The sequence below is a fragment of the Macrotis lagotis genome, chromosome 1 (assembly GCF_037893015.1).
Source record: "Macrotis lagotis isolate mMagLag1 chromosome 1, bilby.v1.9.chrom.fasta, whole genome shotgun sequence".
Taxonomy (NCBI): domain Eukaryota; kingdom Metazoa; phylum Chordata; class Mammalia; order Peramelemorphia; family Peramelidae; genus Macrotis; species Macrotis lagotis.
In genome coordinates, this window is record NC_133658.1 from 786,082,603 (window position 1) to 786,101,213 (window position 18,611).

The following is an 18,611-nucleotide window of genomic DNA, read 5'->3' on the forward strand; positions in this document are numbered from 1 at the left end:
TTTTAGTTCATTCTGCATGTGAAGGAGTTATTTTCTTCAGAGAGCTTTTTTAATCTCCTTTTCCAGTTGGCTAATTCTGTTTTTTTAAGGCATTCTTCTCCTCATTTGCCTTTTGTTTTGCTTTTTCCATTAGGCCTAAACTGGTTTTTTTTTTAACATTTTTTAAATTTATTTTTTATTCTCATTTTGTACAAATGTTTTTCTTTACATTAATAAAATATACTTGTTTACAAGTAAACAAAATACCCCTCCCCCCATGAATATAGATAGACTTGCTTGGGCAAAAAAGTAAAGGGGGGAGAAAAAAAATTAAAATTAAAAAAATAATAGTAATAATTGTAGCTATGGCCAGGTGGCACAATGGACCAAGCACCAGCCCTGGAGCCACTAGCACCCGAGTCCCTATCCAGCCTCGTAAACCTAATAATCACCCAGCCATGTGACATGCAAGCCACCCGATCCCCACTGCCCTGCAAAAACCAAAAAGAAGAAGAAAAAAAAAGACCCAAAATAAAATAAAATAGTAATAATAGTAGGGGTGGCTGGGTGGCAGACAGAGCATTGGCCCTTGAGCCAGGAGCACCTGGGTCCAAATCCGGCCCCAGACACCCAATGATCACCCTGCTATGTGGCCCCAAGCAGGCCACCCAGCCCCACTTGCCCTGCACCCTCCCCCAAATAATAAGAACAAAAAATGTGTTTCAGTCTTTGTTCCAACACCATCAACTCTGTCGTGAGTGGATCACATTCTTTATGATAAGTCCATCACAAGTTACTTCCATGTTTTTCCAACCTTGTCATTGCTGATCGCAACTCCCTCCTTTCTTATTTCTCCACTACCATGTACTCTATTTTCTCTCTCCTTTCACTCTGACTCTGCTGTAGGGTAGCTGAGTGGTACAGCAGACAGATCCCTGGTCCTGGGGCCAAGAGGTCCTGAGCCCCCATACCACCCCTTAGGCCCAGAATCCACCTGGCCCTATGGTCCTGGGCAGGCCATCCAATCCCAGGCCCTTGCAAGAAGTAAAAAAAGAAAATGTGTTATATCTGACCACTGTCCCCCCATGGTCCATCCTCTCCTCCTTTATTCACATCCCCACCCCTTCCCCCTGCTCCCCCCTCCTTCTTACTCCAGTTGTCTATACCCCATTAAGTATATTTGCTGTTTCCTCTCCTAGCCATCTCTGATGAGAGCAAAGGTTCCCTCATTCCCCCTTGCCTCCCTCCTTCCATATCATTGCAATAGCTCATTGTAATAAAAAAAAATCTTATTATGTGAAATAGCTTGGACTATTCCCCCTCTCCTTTTTTTCTCCCTTTCCGTTTCTCTTTTTTCTTATTGACTCCATTTTTACACCATATTTTATCTTCGAATTCAGCTTTCTCCTGTGCTTCAACTATAAAAGCTCCCTCTACCTGCTCTATTAACTGACATGGTTCATATGAATATTATCAGTATCATTTTTCTATCCATGCAGTTCATCCTCATTAAGTCCCTCATATTTCCCCCCTCTCCTCCAATCTCCATGCTTCACCTGAGTCCTGTATCTGAAGATCAAACCTTCCATTCCAAAAGGAACCTTTGAAGTTCCCCTGGTTCATTGAAAGTCCATCTTTTTCCCTGGAAGAGGACATTCAGCCTTGCTGGGTAGTTCATTCTTGGCTGCATTCTAAGCTCTCTTGCCTTCCAGTATATTGTATTCCAAGCCCTACGAGTTTCCAATGTAGTTGCTGCTAAGTCCTGTGTGATCCTGACTGCAGCTCCACGATATTTGAACTATGTCCTTCTGGCTGCTTGTAATATTTTCTCTTTGACCTGGGAGTTCTGGAACTTGGCTATAATATTCCTGGGGGTTGGTTTTTTGGGATCTCTTTCTCAGGGGGATTGGTGGATTCTCTCCATTTCTATTTTGCCCTCTGCTTCTAGAATATCAGGGCAATTTTCCTGTAGTAATTCTTTGAAAATGATGTCAAGGCTCTTTCCTGCTCATGAATTTCAGGTATTCCAATAATTTTCAAATTATCTTTACTAAGTCTGTTTTCCATATCAGTTGTTTTTTCAATGAGATATTTCACATTTTCTTCTAATTTTTCATTTTTTTGGTTTTGAAGTATTGATTCCTGATTTCTGGTAAATTCATCAATCTCCCTGAATTCTATTCTTTGTCTGAAGGATTTATTCTCCTCAGAGAGTTTTCTTATCTCTTTTTCCATCTGGCCAATTTTGCTTTTTAAAGCATTCTTCTCCTCAATAACTTTTTGAACTGTTTTATTCATTTGACCTAAGCTGTTTTTTAGCATGCTATTTTCTTCAGCATTTTTTTGGATTTCCTTGACTAAGCTGCTGACTTCATTTTCATGTTTTTCCTGCATCTCTCTCTCCTTTCTTTTCCCAGTTTTTCTTCCAACTCCCTCGTTTGATTTTCAAAGTCTTTTTTGAGCTCTGTCATAGCCTGAGCCCAATTTCTGTGTTTCTTGGAGTCTTTAGATGCAGGAGCTTGTGCCTCCTCATCTTCAGACTGAGTATGTTGATCCTTCTTGGGCTCATTTGCAAAATATTTCTCAATGGTCTTCCTCTTGTTTCTTTGTTCATTTTCCCAGCCTAAGCCTGTTTTTTTTGGGGTGCTTCCTGAGCTTTTGGGACACTCCCACAAGGGTCTCAGTGTGTGAGGTTCTGTCCTCCCTCCTGGTCTGTGAATGACCATAAGCGCCCCCCTCTGCCATGGGCCGAGGTGGGGGGGGCTGCTGTTCTATGGGGGGCCTAGACTGGGATCAGGATCTGAATGTGGTCAGAGCTCCAGAGTCTTGTTCCAGGGGCAGAGGACAGAGCTCTGCAGTCTCTCTCTCTCTCTTCACTCCTCTCCCTCAGCTCAGTGGGCTCATGCCCTGGGGGCTCCTGCTTACCCGCTCTGCTTGCTTCTGTTTCTGGGTCTAGGCTGCGGAAAGACCACGCTGCTGGCTGTGTGCCCTGAGGGCTGGGCTCCACGTGCTCGCCCTGGCAGAGGTCCCCTGCTGCTCCCCAACTCCGTGCAGGTGCTCCCCAGGGTGTAGCCCAAGAGACTCCCCCACTGCTGCGAGCTGCGGCCCCCAGCGCCCTGGGGCTGCCTCCGGGAGTCTGAAGTTCCTTGGCTCTGGCGGGCCACCCCTCTGGCTGGCTGCCCCTCGGCCCGGGGAGCAGAGCCTTTCTGCTCTTTTCCAGGTTACCTTGAGTAGGAGAACTGCCTCACTGGGTCCCTTTGTGGGTTCTGTCTCTCGAAAGTTTAGTTAGAGTCCTTAGTTTATGAGTTTTTATCAGAGAGCTCCTAAAACTCGATCCCTTCATGTCGCCATCTTGGCTCCGCCCCCCTTAGCATTATGTTCTTCAGTATTTTTTGTATATCTTTCACCAGGCTGTTGATTTGGTTTTCATGATTTTTCCTGCATTGTTCTCATTTCTCCTCCCAATTTTTCCTCCATCTCCCTTAATTGCTTTTTTTTTTTTTAGGTTTTTGCAAGGCAAACGGGGTTAAGTGGCTTGCCCAAGGCCACACAGCTAGATAATTATTAAGTGTCTGAGACTGAATTTGAACCCAGGTACTCCTGACTCCAGGGCTGGTGCTTTATCCACTACTCCACCTAGCTGCCCCCTTAATTGCTTTTTAAAGTCTTTTTTTTTTTTGAGCTCATCCATAGTCTGAGCCCATTTTCTATTTCTTTTGAAGGTTTAGGATATGGAATCTTTGATTTTGTCGCCCTCTGAGTATGTGTTTTGATCTTCCATGGGACTAAAGTAATTCTCTATGGTCAGATTCTTCTTTTTCTGTTGTTTACTCATTTCCTCACCCCAAGACAGCACTTCCAAGGCTTTGGTTTTTTTTGGGGGGAGGACACCCCACTGGGACCTTTATTCCTCCAAGGTCTTATGCTCTCTTGCTTGTGCTTTGATGTGTAGATGGGCCCCATACTTCCCTCTACCCTGGAGCTATAAGGAAGGATCTAGTTTGGATACTTAGTATGGAAGCCCAAACTGCAAGATGGATCTGAGTGTAGGCTAGCAGCAGAGTCCTACCCCGAGGGAGAACAGAGGAATCTCTGCAGACTTCCCGTTCTATCTCTTGAGGTACAGGCTGCTTTCTCCAGATCTTGCTGCAGATCCTGCAGCTGGTGCTCCTCATTCCACACTCATTCTGGTGTTAGCAGAGTTTCTCACTGCCCCTTCAAGCTGTTGCCAGCAATCTCTGGGTTGGACTGGGCTGGACTGGGCTGTGCTGTACTGTACTGTGGCCGAAGCTTTTTTCTAACCCCTGGTCCTGGTGATACACACCTTTCCTGCGGAACTTCTAGGTTATCTTGGACTCGGAAAAATGTATCACTCAGTCTTTTTGCGAGTTCTGCCCCTCTAAATTTTGGCTAGAGTCATCATTTGTTGGCTTTTGGGAGTTTTGGGGGGGGCAAGGATTTGTTTTTCTTTTGACAAAGCTTATTTCTAGATAAGAAAACAAAAGAGAGATAGTTACTAAAATAGTTGTAAGGTCCATTTATTACCTTTAAGTTGGTTCAGGAGCTGCTAATTGATAGTTTCAGTGTTCTTCTAATTGATATCTCTAAGTCAAGTTAATTCCCATGCCATTTCATCTCCACATTGATTTTCTAAACTTCATTGAAGTGATTTTCCTTAATTGTAGCTCTGACCATGTTACCAGCTTAGTAAATTCCACTGGCATCCTATTACCTCTAGGATAAACTAGAAACACTTTTGTTAAGATTTTAATGCTCTCCTAATTTAATAAAAATGACAATTCTACCAAAACTAAACTACCTGTTTAGTGCCCTACCAATCAAAATTCCAAAAAATTACTTTAGTGAGTTAGAAAAAGTTGTATGTAAATTCATATGGAGAAATAAAAAGTCAAGAATTTCCAGGGTTTCAAAGAAAAAATGTGCAAAAGAAGGTGGCTTAGCCCTACTTGATCTAAAATTATATTATAAAGCATCAGTCATCAAAACTGTCTGGTATTGGCTAAGAAATAGAGTGGTGGACTAGTGGAATAGACTAGGTGCAGTAGCAGAAAATGATTATAGAAATCTGCTATTTGATAAACCCAAAGAGTACAGCTATTGGGATAAAAACTCTCTTAGATAAAAACTGCTGGGAAAATTGGAAGTTAGTATGGAAGAAACTTAGATTAGACCAATACCTCACACCCTATACCAAGATAAACTCCAAATGGATACAGGATGTAGACATAATAAACAATTTTATAACCAAACTAGAAAATCAAGGACAAGTTTACCTGTCAGATCTATGGAAAGGGAAGCAGTTTATGACTGAGGAAGAGACAGAGAACATCGCTAAAAACGAACTAGATGATTTTGATTACATTAAATTAAAAAGTTTTTTGCATTAGACAAAACCACTGTAACCAAGATCAAAAGAAATGTAGTAAACTAGCAAACAGTCTTTACAACTAATATTTCTGACAAAGGATTCATTTCTAAAATGTATAGAAAACTAGGTGAAACTTTAAAAAAAAAGCCATTCCCCAATTGACAAATGGTGAAAGGATATGCAAAGGCAATTTAAAGATGAGGAGATTAAAGCAATCCATAGTCATGAAAAATTGCTCTAAATCATTACTTATTAGAGAAATGTAAATTAAAGCACCTCTGAGGTACCACCTCACACCTCTCAGACTGGCCAATATGACCAGAAAGGATAATGATCATTGTTGGAAGGGTTGTGGGAAATCTAGGACTATTACATTATTGGTGGAGCTGTGAATTTATCCAACCTTTCTGGAGAGCAATTTGGAATTATGCCCAAAGGACAACAAAAATGTGCATACCCTTTGATCCAGCAATACCACTACTGGGTCTATGCCCTGAAGAGATGATGAAAAAGGGTAAAAACATCACTTGTACAAAAATATTCAGAGCAGCCCTGTTTGTGATGGCAAACAATTGGAAATCAAGTAAATGTCCTTCATTTGGGAAATGGCTTAGCAAACTGTGGTATGTGTATGTCATGGAACATTTTTGTTCTATTAGAAACAAGGAGGGATGGGAATTTAGGGAACCCTGGAGGGATGTGCATGAACTAATGCTGAGTGAGATGAGCAAAACCAAAAAAACACTACACCATAACAGCAACATGAGGGCGATGATCAACCTTGATGGACTCGCTCATTCCATCAGTGCAACAATCAGGGACAATTTTGGACTGTCTGAAATGGAGAATACCATCTGTATCTAGAGAACAAAATGTGGAGTTTGAACAAAGACCAGGGACTATTTAATTTAGGGAAAAAAAACTGATATCTTGTCTGATCTTGCTATCTCTTATACATTATATTTCTTCCTTAAGGATATGATTTCTCTCTCATCACACTCAGTTTGGATCAATGTATGCCATGGAAACAATGTAAAGACTGGCAAATTACCTTCTTTGGGGGATGGGGGAGGGAAGTAAGATTAGGGGAAAAATTGTAAAACTCAAAATAAATAAAATCTTTAAGAAAAAAAAGAAATCATGAGAGGAAAGAGTAGAGTTCAGCAATGTGGGGATGACAGCTCCTTTAAAACCATGTTCATCAAAGCAAAGTCTGGGCAGATAGAATTAAACTGAAATTGACTTTCCTTTAAAAAAAAGATTTTAATGCTCTCTACAACTTGGCCTTAACCTAGTTTTCAATCTCACTAAATATATATTAAATATACAATATACTCTCTTCTTTCATGCTTCAATCCAACCAAATTGTCCTTTTCCCTATTCCTCACAAATGACTTTCCATCTCTTGTCTCCATGTCTTTGTGCCATCCATTCCTGGTGCTTAAAATGTATGTATTTTCTTCCCCTCTGTCTCATAGAATTCCTTTCTCCCTTCCACACACAATTTAGGTGCTAACTTTTACATGAATTCTTTGCTGTTTCCCATAGCTGGTAAATGTCTTTTTCTGAAACTCCCTTGTACTGAACTGTTTATTTATTCTGAATTTACTTTAGTATATGTATTTAATTTCTTATTAGAATGTGAGCACTTTCTGAGGAGAAATTGTTCCATTCTTTGTGTTTCCCAGCATACATAGTTTACTGAACTTAGCACATGGTGGGTATCATAAGAGAAAGGATGATATCTGAATGTTCAAAAGTCATACTTTGTCTGGGGATAATTCAGATATCTAAGTGATGTAGAACAATTAGATAAATTGTAAAATTTATTTTCAGAGCTGACTCTGTTTGGACACTAGGGGGCAGGTGGACCTTTCTGAACCAGTCCCGCTTGTTATTTTAGAAGACTTTTTCTGTAGTCCATTACAGGATTCTTATATAATCTGTTTTGAAAGAAAATGCTTAAATTATGAGTGTGAAAACAGTTATCTGAATCTGTATTTGGCCTATAATTATATTTATTTGTTCCTGTTAATATATTTTTGATTCCATTAAGTTATATAATATTGCCTAGAAAAGGCCTTAGAAATTATCTTCTCTGTAGAATAAAATGAATGCAAGATGAATGTCCTCTTTCAGAAAATTTACTGTAGAATCCTCTTGTGAGTACTTTCTTAAACCTTGGGGAAGAGAAAAAAGGTGAGCTATTATTTCAGGCTTTCAGTCTAGCAGGAAAATAAGACACCAAACACAACTTTTATAAGATGTATTATGTGGAAAATATATAACATCAGAGAGTGATCAAAATAGATGGATAGATAGATAGGTAGAAAGAGAGAGAGAGAGAGAGAGAGAGAGAGAGAGAGAGAGAGCGCGCATTAAATGGTTACTGAGTGTAAGCACTCTATTAAATGCTGGGGATCTAGAGATAAGAAAGGGCCCTGCTTTCTTTTCATATATATATGTATGTATGCATATATATGTGTGTGTGTGTGTGTGTGTACACACATATATTTTATGTTTTTTTCCATTACTACAATTGTCTTGTTGTAAAAGTAAACATAATGCCCCACCCCTCCACAAAGAAAGAGAAATCTCATGAAAAATAAAGTGAGAGAAAAAGAAGTATGCTTCAGTCTATATTCAGATATCATTGGCTCTGTCTTTGGGGTGGATCACATTCTTTATAAGTCCATCAGAGAAATTGCTTCAAAATTTTTTTCCCCACACTTGTTGCTGCCAAATGTATTTCCTTCCATACTATTCCCCCCCAGCCACATTTATTCTGTTCTCGTTCTCTCTCTCTCTCTCTCTCTTTCTCTCTCTCTCTCTCTCTCCTTTCATCCTGTCCTTCCTCAAAAGTGTTTTGTTTCTGACCATCCTCTCCCATGATCTTACCTTTCCTCTAATGCCTGTATTCTCCTCTGCTTCCCTTTTCCCTTTCTCCCATCCTGAAAAGGGCCGTACTTTCAAGGAGTTTACATTGTAATGGTAGAAAACAATATATTATAGGGAAAGGAATGGGGAACATGAACAGAACCAACAGAATAATTTATAATATCAATAGTTTTTTAATATATTTTTATTTCTCAATTACATGGTAAAACAATTTTTTAACATTTAAAAAAAAAACTTTGAGTTCCAAATTCTATCCCTCTATCCCTCCCTTATGCCACCTCCCCTTAGACAAGTAAGCAATCCAATATAGGTGCAATTGCATACAACATTTGCATCTTAATCATTTTATATAAGAAGACTTGAATAAAAGAAAATGAGTGAAAGAAAAAGTGAACTATAACATACTTCAGTCTGTATTTAGGCGCTATTAGTTCTTTTATCTGAAATTTGCTAGTCCTTTGAAATTGTCTTGGGATCATTGTATTTCTGGAGTAGCTAAATCATTCACAATTCTTCATCAAATGCTTTTGCTCTTTCTATGTATAATGTTCTCCTGGTTCTCTTCATTTCATTTGGTCTCAGTTCTTCAAATTCTCTCCAGGTTTTTGTGAAATCATCCTACTTGTCATGTCTTACAGTACAATTATATTCCATTGTACTTATATACCACAGCTTGTCTAGGGAATACCCCAGTTGATGGGCATCCCTTCAATTCCAATTCTTAGCCACCACAAAAAAAAGCTACCATAAGTGATTTTATAATTTAAAAATAAAAATTATAATTTAAAAATAAAAATAAAATTTATTTAAAAAAAAGAATACTTGGCTCAGTTACTCCTGAAATGAATCTTACATCTCATTTAAATAAATTTTATTATAGCTTCTGAGCTCTACTTCAACTAGCCAGATTATTTATTTATACTAGATTTTGGAAAAAAATTAGTTTTGTTTGGATAGGATTTTCAATTTTGTATGAATTGCACTCCTGAGTTGGATATACATGCTTGTGATCTTCTACCGCATTATTATTGTGTGGCTGTCTCCTCTCATCCACATACTTGAGGACTATTAATGACCAGTTATTTAGTTGGTTTTGGGATATTGGTAGTAATTTAGCTGAGACAAGCTATCACATATCTTCCAAATAAGTGAAGAATTTCTTTTCTGTGATTTCTTTTCTCTCTATGATATTTTTCCTTTGTCCATGAACTGCCTTCCTTAATGTCTTCTTTTAGGTGGCATATAGCTGTTGTGAAGCATTTTTATATTATTTTGAAAGATGATACTGAAATTTTTTAAATAGGAATCAAACCCTCAACTATTAGAGAACTGGACCTTTGCAACCCTTGGTATTCTACTCTATAGATATTTTCTTACTTGATTTTACAGAGATAGTATTACATATGAATATTTTTCTGGAATTTTTTAACTTTAAGATATTAGATATCAGGGAAAATTTGAATATAATTCTCCTTGAATCTGAGATGATCTAGAGAGAAGACCACGATGTTCAAATAATTCTATAAGATACTTAAAATGAGACAAAATAATTTCCATTCTTCTCCAATGTAACCTGTCCCTTTTCTAGAGAAGGACAAAAGGGAAAGAAACCTCACTAGAATTAATAGAAAGAATGGTGCTAAGTTTAACAATACTATCAAGAGATATGGAAGGAACAAAAGAAGAAACCATGGGTATTTAGCTCAGAGGGGACTTAAAAGATATAACTGCTTTCAAGTATTTGAAAGACCATCAGATACTTTTCATGGGGCAGAACCATAACCAATGGTTAGAAGTTTCAAGGAAACATTTTGGCTCAACAATATTCTAACAATTAGAGCTTTCCAAACAGTGAATTGAGCTTTTTCGTGACATTAGTAAGTCTCCTGTCATTAGGTTTATTGATCATTCATCTCAGATAGTGATTGATGATGGACTTGAAGAATCACTGATTCTGTTACTCTATAAGGAATAAACTTAGCATAAATACTTTGTTTTAAAATGCAAAAAAATGGTATATGTGCTTGCCAACTCTTGCCTATATATTTAAGATTATATCTCTCCTAGATCCATGTCATAGCACAGGATATCCCCAGGTCTAGTTGGTGTTTTGTGTCTCACCTCGACTTCTTCCTCCATCTGCCTTACTTCTTTTAAATCGTGCTCAGTGCCATCTCTTCTTCAAGTCCTCATCAGATTGACCTAGTTGTTATCTTTGGTTGAAAATTACTTTGTATTATTTTGTAAATTCTTTGTATGTACTTATTGTATATGTGTTGCTACCTCCTGTAGAATGTAAACTTCTTGAGAACAAAAATTACTTTTTTTTTTTAGGCTTTTGCAAGGCAGTGAGGGCAAGTGACTTGCCCAAGGCCACACAGCTAGGTAATTATTAAGTGTCTGAGGCCATATTTGAACTCAGGTACTCCTGACTCCAGGGCCGGTGCTCTATCTACTGCACCACCTAGCTGTCCCCCAAAATTAATTTTTGACATATTCTTAGCATCTAGCATAGAACCTTGAATAAGACAGGTACTTTATGAATATTTATTGAATTAAATTGGATATTCAATTATGTATGTACATATGGGTAAAATATTTGAACCAGAAACCAATTAGTCATTGTGCTTTTGGAAAATTCTTCTAAGTATAGTCTGCATGTTGTAGTAGTAAAGATCAGAGCAAGAGAGAAAGTTAAAAGTAAAAGTAATATTGCTACTGAAGGTGTGGTATTGGTGGTCATGGAAAGAAGAGAAGGAATTAAAGCCACATGATAGAGGAAAAATCAATAAGACTTGCTCATTGGATGTCTTAGAACTCTAAGATTAGAGTATATGACATAAAAATAAATTACTTTTTTAGAATTTAAAAAATCCAAAGAAACATGCCCTCAATCTTATGACATCATAAAATTCATAGTGACACATTTGATTATTATCTGACCATGTGGAATGAGATATTGATAAAGAAATTTTGTTTCATGTTTTCTTCCTATAAGTATTTCTAGCTTCTTCTTATTGCTATAATTTAAGTATTATAAAACTAAATTGTGCTGAATTCTGTGGGAAAAAGTTAACAAATGTGAAAAAAAATACCATGCTTTCTTTTTATGTACAAATCTTGTTTTTCCTTTAAATTGTAAGTTCTGTGATGGAACTTAAACCTGTATTGTGATATATCCTGAATTTTCCACAACTTTAACTCAATATAGTAATAACTTAACAAATATTTGCTGAAAATATTGGTAGAAAAAATTGCTGATTTTCTTTTCATTTTTCATTCTCATCTATAATTGAGAAAAGCATCCTGCAATTTTAAAGTTCTAAGTCAGAAGCCTTTCATGGGAAACCTTTAAATTTAGGAAAATGTATTTCTTTTAACGTTTATAAGATCAATCAGTTCAGTCTTTGTTCCTTTTATAGGTGCCTGTGAAGGAACATTGGCTTGTTCCACCTGTCATCTTGTATTTGAAGAACATATATTTGAAAAGTTAGACCCAGTTACTGATGAGGAGAATGACATGCTTGATCTGGCCTTTGGACTAACAGACACGTAAGATATTAAGACTATTATAGACCTGAATGAGAGTTAAGGGGTGATAAAACCATTTATTTGCAAGGTTGGACACATGAAAATAAGGTCTGTTTAACCACACTCTTTATACTTATAATTTAAGTAGATTGATGCTATATATGGCATTTCTGTTTGCTAAATTGGAATCACAAATATTTGTAAATTTCATTTTTAGATTTCTTAGTATAGTAAATTCTCATTAATTCAAATAATTTATATGGAGTTTTTAAATAATTATTTTGATTGGCTATATAACACATATGTATGCATATATATAGATATACACACACGTTTTTTCTACTTACATATGTAAGTGTTCAGTATAGAATGAACCCAGTAATGGGGCAAATTTTAATCAAGAGAACATTAATGTAATGACTTTTTTAAAGGATTTTAGCAGATACTAATAACTATAAGTAATTTTTATCTGTTCAAAAATCTTGAAACTGGAGTTGCAAAAAAATTTAGAAGGCATATCATTAATGAAATTTTACATAATGAAGTTTTATTTGATGTTTAACTATATGTGTGACTAATCAAAAATCAACTTTTTTCAAAGAAAAATTAGGAGAAGATAAGGGAAAAGAGTCAATTTAAAGAAAGAACAATTTCATCCCTTGTTAGGAAGTGAGACATTGATTGACAGTGGGAAAAGCCCTTTTCCTTTAGGATTTCAAAGTAAAGCAGCACCTGTTGATCTTTAGGAGCCATAATCCCTACCAAATCTTTCTTTTATAAAATAGTCAGGGGGCGGCTAGGTGGTGCAGTGGATACACCAGCCCTGGAGTCAGGAGTGCTTGAGTTCAAATTCTGCCTCAGACACTTAATAATTACCTAGCTGTGTGGTCTTGGGCAAGCCATTTAGCTCTAATTACCTTGCAAAAACTAAAAAAAAAATAAAATAAAATAATTTTCTGTTTATCATATCATGGAGGTAGTCAGTTAAAACTAAAGAGTATGTTTTTTTCTGTTGTTGTTGTTTTTTTTTTTTTTAACAGATCACGCTTGGGCTGCCAAATCTGTTTAACAAAGTCTATGAACAATATGACAGTTCGAGTACCTGAATCAGTTGCTGATGCTAGGCAATCCATAGATCTGGGCAAGAACTCATAAACTGCAGGATTGAGAACATTTTCATGGAATTTTACCTAGATTTTTATAACTATAGTTTATGTAATTAAATGAGAACTTGCCAAATAGAATTTATTGCTATTCCTAGCTTTGATATTTTAATTTTCCTTAAAAACTACTGTATTTTGTAATTCTTAAAAATTATGCAGCCTTTTTATTTTGCTTGAATTTCAGATTGTCCAACAATTGTTATAAAAATTCACATGATATTACCTTATATTTGTGTAGTGTTTTCAACTTTTCAGATTGCTTTTACATTGCCTCATTTTATACACATGTGCTCTATGAGGTAGGTAAGTCAGGTGGTACTGTGACACTACTTGAAATGTGCTGATACAGAGCAGTTGTGATGTGTCCAACTCAGCTAGACTAGGACATAGGTCTCTCGACAACTTGACTTTCTTTAGTAACCTGTTTACCATCAAATTAGAATAAAACAGGAGAAATTATAAATGTTCTAATAAAAATAATTGCTAAATTCATGTTTTAGCAGAAAAATTACATAAGTGCTCAATGAATTGCTTCGTTTTTTTAAGTAAAATGTTAGAACAAATTTGAAAATAATTGCCTCTTAATGTGTGACCTTTTAGAATTATGAACATTTAGGCTAACTTGATCATAGATGCTAGTCTGGTCTTGATCCTAAAAAAAGTTTTGCTACAGATATACTTTAAAGGAAAATGAAATTTTTGGTTCTTTTCTAGGCAGAGCAATATGAACATTTGTAATCTCTCCTAAGTGTTATATTTGTAGTATTCCTTAACAGTGGGATTGAATCCTTTCAACATTCAAACTTTTCTGTAGAAAATTCAGACCTTTTCTGTCTATTTCAATGGACAATGCAATATATACGTTGTATATGAAAGCAAATTGGAATTTTCATATTGCCTTACAGTAAATAAATTCATCAGTAGTTTACACAGTATAGCTTTTGGAACAGAAATAAAACCTTATGAAACTTGATTAATTGAGGGGATAACAAACCTTGATTTAACTAAATGAAATTTTAAAGAAATACAGGATTGTTTTCTTAAGTCACACTTGGCAACATAAACAAGTGTTACTTAATAGTTGTTTCCATATTTATTTAATATGTAAAAATTTGTAGCAATATTGTTAACATATGAATGATGCTTTTAAAGAACTTTAAAAGACGAATTATGTTAAACATTCCTTTCCTAGTCTTCTCTTACTCCACTGATTTGTTTAGCAGTCTCTGTTCAATATCACAGTCTTGAAATGAATTTCAGTCTAAATAAGTAGCTAATTTATCACAAATTCCAAATTGTAGGGTCCAAATTTTAAAAAAGTTTTTTATTTATTTGAGAATCATAGAATCAAAGAATTGGGGAGAAACCTGCAAGGAAATCTCATCTAGCCTGTACCTGAATCATGAATTGCTTTTTATCTGATGCTTGAAGATCTTAGTGATTAATATCTTATTGCTCAGCAATATTTAGGATAACTAATTGTTAAGAGCTATATCTTTATCTTCAGCTAAAACCTTCTTCCTTATAACCTTTACAGTTTTCAGGGCCAAACAAAACAGAATCTTTTACTGATTTTCTTAAAAATCAAAGCACTCCACTTTTAAAATTTGAGCTTTGCATTTATAGAGATAAATTAGTTTTTAAAGACCTTAACTTTGGGGCCTTTCATTCATATCTAAAAAAATCTTGACTGTTTTGATTTTCATTGTCCTCCTGGATTGGTTTGATCTGTTTTCTCTCTTATTTTGAAGCCTCATTTGTGGTGGTTTATTTTGGTTTTATAGAGGTTATTTCTTTTTTTAATTTGTGGTTTCTTCTCTACCAGTGCAATACAGTTGATTTAAATGGAAAGGGCTGGGAGAGATGCACTTCAGTTCTTTTCAACCTTAACTTGTATTTCCTGGCCACTGCTCAATTAAAAACATATTTCACATTGTATGAAATCCTGCCCAATTTAAACCCCACTTTTTCTTCTGCATGCACTAATACATTGAACAAAGCAACATGAATTTCTTTTCTAATGCTGTACTTCTCTAGTGTAATCCAAACCACACAATGATTAGGTTTCATTGGGATGATATGGACTTAGCTTTCCTATTTCAAGCAACCATGTTCCTTCTATTCTAGCTTTGTATCAGGGATAGAATCACATAGTGGATAGAGGACAAACTTGGAAGTCAGAAAGTCTTGCCTTAGACTAATAGTAAATGTGTGATCATGTTACTTAACTTTACAAGTGCCTATGTAACTCTATAAGCCTATAAATTATATGCAATTTACCAGTCTATTAATTCTTCTTTAAAAGGAAAAGTTTGAGATGGGTGACCTGTATGGTCTCTCTCAAAAGTTTTAAATCTGCAATGAATTTGAAATTTGAATTGATGATGGGAGTTTATGTATTGGGAGTTTTTTAAACCAATAAAATCACAAGCCCACACTCAAAAGAATTTATTTTTTTAATTATTGTATGGTAATATTTTAGTCTCAAAGTTAAAAAAAGATAGATTTGATGTATATCATGGATGCTCAGTTTCATGGTGCGATTAAAATTTAACCTCAGAGCAGCTATTTAGCATGAATGTTTTATTTTTTTAGAGTAATAGGGAAGAATGTCTAGTAAAACCTATTAAAATACAGTTTAATGTAATATATTTTTCTTCATTATGACCAAGAATATCTTAAAAATTAAAGAACTATGTATCTGAATAAAGTGTAAAACATTTTTAAATGAAATCACAACTAGATTTGACATACTTTACCATAATTTTTATTGATCAAATGTAGAAGTGTGAATGCAGTTGGGCAGTAGGACTTCTTTTAATGTGTCAACATTTCACATCACACCATGTTATTTTTATCTGAGTTTCTTTGTTTATAAATATCCAGAAACTGAAATTTTGAGATCCAGCTGGCAGAAGATATGTCTAACTAATAGCATACACAGCACATCTCTCCCAAACTATAAGTGGAACATAAATATGAGGTGGAGAAAATCACTTCTCTCAAAACTGCCAATTTTAAGTCTCCAAATAAGTGTTATGATTAACCAGTTACTATGAAGTTAGTTCCTTGAAGTAGTCATCGCCAAATCAGAATCATGTAAGTTTTACTGATCAGAACATTATGAACCCCTAGTTATGCAAACTGGAAAAAATTCCCAAGAAAATCTCAAGTTTACACAATTTCTTCTGTAAAAGTAATACCCATAAAGAAAATTTTTCTTGGAAGAATTTATTTTCTTTTTAAAACTTTTTTTTCAATCAATTAACATTTATTTTGTGTTTTACAAAGGTAGTCGGCTAGTCTTTGCATTGTTTCCATGGTATACATTGATCTAAGTTGAATGTGATGAGAGAGAAATCATATCCTTAAAGAAGAAAAAGTATAATGAGATAATGGTTTTTTTCCCCCTAAAATTGAAGGTAATAGTCTTTGGTCTTTGTTCAAACTCCACATTTCTTTCTCTGGATACCGATGGTATTCTCCATCACAGACAGCCCAAAATTGTCCCTGATTGTTGCACTGATGGAATGAGCAAGTCCATCAAGGTTGATCATCACCCCCATGTTGCTGTTAGGGTGTATACAGTGTTTTTCTGGTTCTGCATCAGTTCATGCAAATCCTTCCAGGCTTCCCTGAATTCACATCCCTCATGGTTTCTAATAGAACAATAGTGTTCCATGATATACATATATCACAGTTTGCTAAGCCATTCCCCAATTGAAGGACATTTGCTTGATTTCCAAGGGCTGCTATGAATATTTTGTACAAGTGATGTTTTTACATTTTTTCATAATTTTTTCAGTGTATAGTCTCAGTTGTGGCATTGCTGGATCAAAGGGTATGCACATTTTTGTTGCCCTTTGGGCATAATTTCTTGGAAGAATTTAAAAAATGACAAGTTTCTGTGTCTAACATGAGGAGTCTTGGACTAGATAATCTCTGGGTTATGTGGTCAGTTCAATTCTATGTTTTGCTTTACAGTAATGCATGACATAATTAATCTTAAGACTGTTAATGAAGTCATTGTCAGTTCCATTACTGCAAGCTTAAGACAGGAACTTTGTGCTTTCACTTTCTAGCTTATAAAAGTTATTCATATGAAACATGTTAAATATATTTCAAAAATGGAGTACAACATAGAATATTGGAATTGGAGCCAGGAAGACCTGGGTTCCAATCACACCTCAGTCACTAGCACTCTGACCTTAGCAAATCATTATCCTCTTACAAATGCAGAGATTTGCATTTCGTGACCTCTGAAGTTCTTATCAGTTATAAATCTGTGATTTTGTGCTCTAAATATGCTAAAAAAATATTTTTTTGTTTGATTTCTTTGTACCAGAGCCTCAGAACTTATTTTTATTTTTGGCTTTCACTGATAGCTATTAGTTGATAAGTTTTAGAAAACTTTGTTAAGAGATATAGATAGATAATACTCTTTCCCTTGACAATCTCAATCAGGGAGCATTGATTGGTATTTATTATATGCTAGACAAAGGGCTAAGTGCTGGGCATACAAAGAAAGATAAAATATGGTCCCTGCCCTTGAGGAGCTTGCATTTGAATGGGAGAGATAATATGAAGCAACTATCATCTCTACTTAAGAAACTACTAAATCTATTTTTCTACCTGACTTCCAAACCTGTATTTCCAACCATCCAGTGGACAAAAGCCTATAGCACCCCAGACTTAAGGTCAAAACCAAATTTATCCATTCCCGTCCTCTTAAACCAAATCTTTTTTGACTGCTATTTCCTTCATTCTCATGGGTCATGACCTACACTTGAAACCTGGTATTAAATGTGAATTCAAAAAAATCTGTGGGAAGATAGAGGAAATGGTGCAGAAAGAAAGAATGAATACAATTATTTAGAAATAACAAAACATTACAAGTTTGAAACAGAAGAGGACACAAATTAATTTATCATTCTATAGTTTCATAAGAATGTGATGCATAAAGATTTTGTAGTTTTATTTCTCGTTTTGTTTGGTCATTTTTGTTGAGATTATAATAAATCTTTGCATAATATTTATGAATTTTATAATTATTGGTGTCACCTTTGATTCTGTTCTCCTTCATCTCATAGCTCATAAATTACCAAGCCTTGTCTTTTCTACCTGTGTAATTTATTTCTATTCCCATAACCACCTTCCAACTTCAGGTCTTCATTATCTGTAGTGCTGCAAGTGTCCCAGCTTTTTCAACTAGTCTTTTCCCTTTCCTCTTCTAAGTCACCCCCGATATGCTTTAAACAAACTTTTTCACATATCATACCTTCTCAATACTTTCTTGTATTGCCTACACATAGTTGGTTGGTTCTTGTCCTTCATTATCACAGAAGACCAAAATGATATCTCTGTGTTAGAGACAAGTTACAGTGTGACTGATCAGACTAACATGAGCTGGGAATGCTCTACCACCAGTCAGGCACAAATAGTCCTTGTACTGGAGTGGTTACTCTAAACTTATGTATCTCAAGGTTCCTTTGAGGTGCTTTAATTTTGCTTTGTTCATAGAGCACAGCACCTTCTCTGATGAGGGCACATCCTGTGCCACTGTCTCCCATGATGTACAATCTTAAGTTCTTAAGAGACCTTCAGAGTGTGTTCTGATCCCTCTGTGAGCATTTTCCCTGTGTGAGTTCTCC

At 35.7% G+C, this 18,611-nt stretch overlaps 1 protein-coding gene across 1 annotated transcript in view; it reads left to right on the top strand.

The window, feature by feature from the left end:
* FDX1 (ferredoxin 1) overlaps positions 1 to 17,992 on the top strand; it is a 44,416-nt gene extending 26,424 nt beyond the window's left edge. The window contains exons 3-4 of the mRNA XM_074216638.1: positions 11,689 to 11,818; positions 12,838 to 17,992. Of these exons, the coding sequence (XP_074072739.1) occupies positions 11,689 to 11,818; positions 12,838 to 12,952 (245 nt within the window). The 3' untranslated portion in view covers positions 12,953 to 17,992. The remainder of the gene's footprint in view (positions 1 to 11,688; positions 11,819 to 12,837) is intronic.
* The last annotated feature ends 619 nt before the right edge of the window (positions 17,993 to 18,611 follow it).